General features: G+C 28.8%; 1 protein-coding gene across 2 annotated transcripts; it reads right to left on the bottom strand.

Moving 5' to 3' along the window:
- Positions 1–455: 455 nt before the first annotated feature.
- Positions 456–5,333, bottom strand: LOC121123012 (uncharacterized). Of its 2 annotated transcripts, XM_040718091.2 has the most exons (4): positions 5,172–5,333; positions 3,848–4,179; positions 1,167–1,308; positions 456–1,113 (listed from the first exon to the last, which is right to left on the bottom strand). In XM_040718091.2, exons 2-4 carry the CDS (start codon positions 4,176–4,178, stop codon positions 975–977), a joined length of 612 nt encoding a protein of 203 aa, XP_040574025.1. In that variant the 5' UTR covers position 4,179; positions 5,172–5,333; the 3' UTR covers positions 456–974. The 2 variants fall into 2 exon arrangements, with proteins under 2 accessions (XP_040574025.1, XP_040574024.1); XM_040718090.2 differs by lacking the exons at positions 3,848–4,179; positions 5,172–5,333 and adding an exon at positions 1,439–1,903.
- Positions 5,334–5,853: the final 520 nt, after the last annotated feature.

Here is a 5,853-nt window from a genome sequence, read left to right as displayed (position 1 = left end):
GCAAAAAAAAAAAGAAGATTGTTTTTTTATACATACATAGTAACTTGACTGCATACATACACCTTGGGGTATGAGGCAGAAAAGAAAAAGAAACCAAAAGGAACACTTATAACATTTGTAATACATTTAAGGTACATATTTTTTTACCTATATTTTATTATGTACCTAGGTTCAATTGTTGTCGTTGTAGACTTTTAAAAAAAGGAATGCTTGAGAGAAATCAAAAGTCTGACCCATTGCCAAAAAAGACAAACCAAAAAACTTCACTTTCACTATTAAAAAGATTATAAATATCTAGACAAAGACAAATTGAATGAAATAAAAAAAATTGTCAAGGAATATTTGGGCTTGTTTATTGCCATTTAGTTATAGTCGGTCTTTTTATATTCTCTTTTTAATCTTATATATAAATTTTGTATTGGTGAAATGATGAAATAAAAATGGATTATTGATAGTTAATTTAAATATACTTTTTATTTATCTTTTCGTCATATTTCTGTCAATTATTATAAGTATAATATAGAACATTAAGTTTATAACATGTACACAACATTAAATTATTATTTTTTTTCAAAAAAGAAAATAAAAAACTATATTTTTTGAGGATAGTATTGGTAACACAGAGTAACACTAATAAGTAACTTTCATGGAAAGTGAGATAACTTTATATCTCATTGGTATAACAAAAGGGTAATAAAGTAACCACAAGTAAACTACATATAAAAAAATATGAAAATTAGTTGAATAGAATATCTGTTTTTGAAGAAGGGGAAAAAAAATGATTTTTTTTTGGAGGGAAGTAGTTAAAAAAAATCTTTTTTTTCATAGGAAAAAAATATTACAGAATTCAAATGAATTCTAAGTGTGTGTGTTTTTTTTTTAGATGAGCAACAATGTATGGAGTGTTTTGAATTCCATCATTGTGATTTAAAAAAATTATAATAACATAATATAAATAGCTTTAAATTATAATATTAATTAAATTTCTTTCTGTAGCATATGTTTCTATGCTGTTGACAAGATGTTCTTTCTCCTTGAAGATACGCATCCAAAAGTTCTCCAACATAGGCATCCTTCTCTCTAATCTTTTCATGTCCGCTCTTAAGCATGGATCTGTAATATAATATGTTGTTATTTGAGTATGCTATATATAAGAAAGGTTTTACCTCATGACATCATCGACAATGGTCATTAGAGCATACGATTCAGTATTGCGTCTGGCAGCACAAGCAACATATTTTTGGCAAGATTCTTCAACCTCATACTTTTTGAAAGCCTCAGCCAATGCGTATAATTGTTGAGCAACATCTATCAAGAAAAAAAAGAGAACAAATTATTATATTGAATTGTAAGTATTTTTGGGTATGCTTTTAAAATAAAATAGCATGTTTAAATATGAAGATATTTTCAAAACTCCCGAAAAAATTTAAAGTTTTACCAGAGATTGATCTTGTGGATCTTCCTTGATAGTCATAAAGAGACTCGTTTTCATCATAGTATTGATTATATTGTGAGTTAGAGTATCTGTTATTATATCCAGATTGTTCTGAAAATGCTGGAATAGAAAAGATGACAGCAAGAGCAACGAGACCTAAGAGTCCAATGCCGATTATGGCACCGTAGAAGAGAACATTGGATGCGTTGAATGAGAGTAAAACGTTTCCATTGTTTGTGGTGATGGTCCTCTCCTCATCCATGTCATCTACATCCTCCACGATATCTAAGGGATCCGCGTAGGCATATGAAGTGCTCAATGCAAGGAGACAAAATCCAATGAATAGACTGTATTTCATGATTATAGATGCTGGTGGAGGTGGATATTATTAATTAAAAACTACTATGGATTGACACAACACGAGTTCACTCGAGGACTGTTGGAATACTTCTGATGCTTCAAAGAAGTTAAAAATCATATAATTCAACTTTTTCATCATTTCTTATGGTCCGTTTCTTAAGGCGCGCCAGCATACAGGACAGTCAAAAACTTTCTCAAGTAAATACATAGTATACAACCATATTTTGAAGATATAGATACTGGATAGATGGGGGGAATTCGTCCTTGAAGTTCAGTACATCCGTATACGTTCTGCCTTTTATACATATGCACCTTTGGTCATATTTTGGCCATCAATATATTATGTACAAAAATACATCGTCGTTATTTTTATTATGTATCCTTATATCGAGCCATCAAAAGCTTCATTATTTTTTTCTCTTTCGTTCTCTAAACTTCTCATTTTAATATTGAAACGAGATTAAATAATACATTCATGTTTTAAGTAAACATGAGGATTTAAAGCTACCTCAGTGATCTCTACATACTTGTGAATGAGAAATAAAGCCATAGGGAAATCAACCGGTTTTTTTTCTGTGTGTGTCGGAATCAGAAGAAGAAACGATAATATGTAGTAGTAGTAGTAGTATTGAGGTGAATAACATGCACCAAGGACTTGTTAAGCAGGTAGTACACCTTGATTTTTACACTCTTACTCTATAAGTATTGTGTTATGTCGTGGTAATTCTACATATTTGTCCAGAATTTGATGATTTAGAGCATTTTTGTTGAAGGCGCGAAAAGTATTTGACAGATTTCTCATAAATTGTAAGAATTAAGAAATTAGAATTCGTTCGGATTTAACAGTTTCTCTTAGAGCATAATAACCTCAATCATCTCAAACCATACAAGGAGCGTAAAAACACTATAAAATATAAGCAGTTTTTGCTGTAAGCTCTCCAGTTGTCTTTTTGTATTCCACTTATCAGTGCTTTGAACGTTTCTGATTGGTGGAATTCGAATTAGCTCTTTTTGTTAAGCTGTAATCAATTCCCAACATTTAATACGTAATATTTCTTATAGTTGGGAAGAATTGGCTAATTCCTTTTGGGACTTTTTTCTTTTTGAATGAAAGGTTGCGGGATAAAACAGAGGTAACAACGTGAACAAAATTTCCGATGAGACATCTATTTATTCTCAAGTTGGGGTAATAATGAAATGTATCTTTTTTTTTTTAAGTAGGTACAATAATTTATAAATTATGTTTTAAGAGTTATAGCTTTTTGAATTGACTAATTAAAGCTGTTTAAGGTCATAACTCCCTCCTAAAAATTTATTTTGCTTCGTCTCTTTATGTTAAATTTTGACCCTCAAAAATATAATGAATGAAAAAAAAGCAACTTCATTACAGCTAAAAGAAAAAAAGTATGACGAACTGAACCATTGAAAAATATTGCATAAAGCATGTAAAAAAATATCTATCTTTTGTATTAATTTCAATTGAATAAATAGGGGTAGAGGTTCAGTGTTTTTAAGATATAAATAAGTTCCGTTCTTAAAAATGTTGTGTAGCTGGAACGTCAAATAAGACGCTATCGTAAAAAAAAAAATAGGATATATTTATATTTTTATAAGAATTTTCTTTATTATAATAACTCCTAACTTAATTGGATTTTAATTATTCAAACTTTCACTTTTACTCTGACTGAAGAATTAATCGCATTGCTCCAAACAATTAAGGGATACTTTAATTGGTTGTTTTTCATATACAACTATTTATATATGCTATTATATTATTAAGGGCATTTGTAGTTGATTTTTTTTTAAATTAAAGCTAATTGCTATAAAAAAACGCTAAAGTTGTATTTTAATTAATTAGATAAAAACTATGAATATGAATTAATGTAGAATCAACATATGATGTTCTAAAAATATAAAAACGATTAAGTTAAATAATAAATTGCAATCATTGTTTTAGGTTGAGTGATATTATAAAGGATAGATGTACCGTGAATTACAAAATAATAACTCGGAAGTTTTGAATGAAAAAAATATATCTCTAAACATATTTACCATCAAGGCTTCTCCGATCAGTTTTGACATAGGCAGATCCATCGTACTCCTGCCCATAGCCTTGGTTGTTATTTTGATAGTAGTTCCGATCGTATGCAGCACCAGTGTTGTTCAGCAAACCAGGACCGAATGCAAGAGCAATGAGAATACCAACAAGGATAACAGCGAGTATTGAGCTTGGAGAGAAAGTTGATGTTCCATTCATAAGATTGTCAAAGATGCGGGGCTCATTTTCGAGACTTGTTACATCATCGATATATTCTGCATTGACGCAGGTTGAGCTGATAGCAATAATGAAAGTGAAAGCCAAGGCAGGGATTAACTTGATCATTCTAAAAGAAAAATGGGATAAGGGATCTTGTATTTATACTAATTCAAAGGTATATTAGAACAATCAATCAATGTATACATTGTGCAGTTTTCCTCTTGAATCAAATTACTTGTTCTTAAGTTATCAGCTACTAATTATAGGTAATTAAAAAAAATCTATATAGGAACCTTTTTTCACCTCCCCCCCTTCCCCTAAATGTATGCACATTTGATGATACAACCAAAGAACAAGTTTTTCCAGTTGTTTACTTCAAATAAATAAACTTGTTTCCAAAATCTATCTTTCCCTTTTTATTACAATCAAATATTTCTCTCGATGTATGCATATTCAATGATTTACAAACAACTGAAACTTTTGATTAAAAAAAACAAAAACGATAAGGAAAAAACGAATAAATAAAAGAAATCATATTGACCCTAATTGTGTAACTGCTCGTTTCAAATAGAAGTTAAAAAAATCACATATATATCATGTAATCTTTTTTTCCAAGGTACAAGATATATTTGTCTTACTGAAAGGAAGTATTAATTAGAAGAAATAAACTTGAAGCATAACGGCCATTTTTTTTTTTTTTTCATAAACAAAAGTTATATTTGTATCTCATAGACTTCAACTGTTTTATGACAAAGAAAGTGGATATGGAATCACAACTTATAGATAAAAAGTAGTTTTGTTGAACCTTTTAATTCATTAAGATGATATTTTAGGTTGCCATTTATTCCTAATATCATTCTATAAAAATATATGATAAAATAATACACATAAAGGTATAAAAAATGTATTTTTTAATTGTAAAATATAACTGAACAATAATTTCTTAATTTGCCATCTGCTCCATTTTCCTATTTCAGCACTTACTTGAGAAAATAGCAATGACTTTTTTTTAGAAACAACATTAGAAAGTTAAAGGCTACAATGTAATTAATGGATTACAAGAAACATTCATTTATATGTATATATATGTAATTGTTATAGGTTTTATTCAAGTCTTACTTTTGTTTTGTTATTTAGGGTAGGATTTTCCTCAATCGATAAATAGTAGGATGTCAAGCACTTCACTAGTTTATCTGACTTTTATTATAAATAATAATATTAGTGAATAATTGTTTAGTTTTTTTGAAAGGTTCTTCAAAGAAACGAATGAGATTTGAGACTGAGTAACATTTCTGCCTTTTGTTTAAAAAGAAAACCCTTGGAGAAATGATCATAAATTTTTATTTACCGTCTTCTTAGTTTTTATGGCCATAGGAATTCGTTAAGGAAGTTGGTTCGTTTTGGTAGGAATGAAACGCGCAAGCGTAAATATTTTTTTCCTTCCCTTTTCATTAGTTGTATACAGATTTCGAGAAATTTTGCGTTCGAAGACGCCATGTAAATGAGCTTACAACTGGATTAGTTTAAAATAAACTCTGGTAACATATATTATATTCATTTTTTTGTATCAAGATGTAAAAATAAAATTACATATGTTATACAGAACAAAAAAGTCATTAAAAATACATAAAATAAATGCAAGAGTAGATTAAAGGTCATTTACATCGAACATTGGTTATTAAAGTTAATGATTCTCAACACCCCTTATAATTAATTTATCACTAATTACAAAAAAAATGACTACAAATATAATTAAAATGCCTTCAAGCACTTTTATACTATAACCTTAAATATGTTATGA

The sequence above is a fragment of the Lepeophtheirus salmonis genome, chromosome 8 (assembly GCF_016086655.4).
Source record: "Lepeophtheirus salmonis chromosome 8, UVic_Lsal_1.4, whole genome shotgun sequence".
NCBI classification, from domain to species: domain Eukaryota; kingdom Metazoa; phylum Arthropoda; class Copepoda; order Siphonostomatoida; family Caligidae; genus Lepeophtheirus; species Lepeophtheirus salmonis.
Note: the sequence above shows the minus strand (reverse complement) of the source record. Positions and strands in the feature narration are given on the sequence as shown.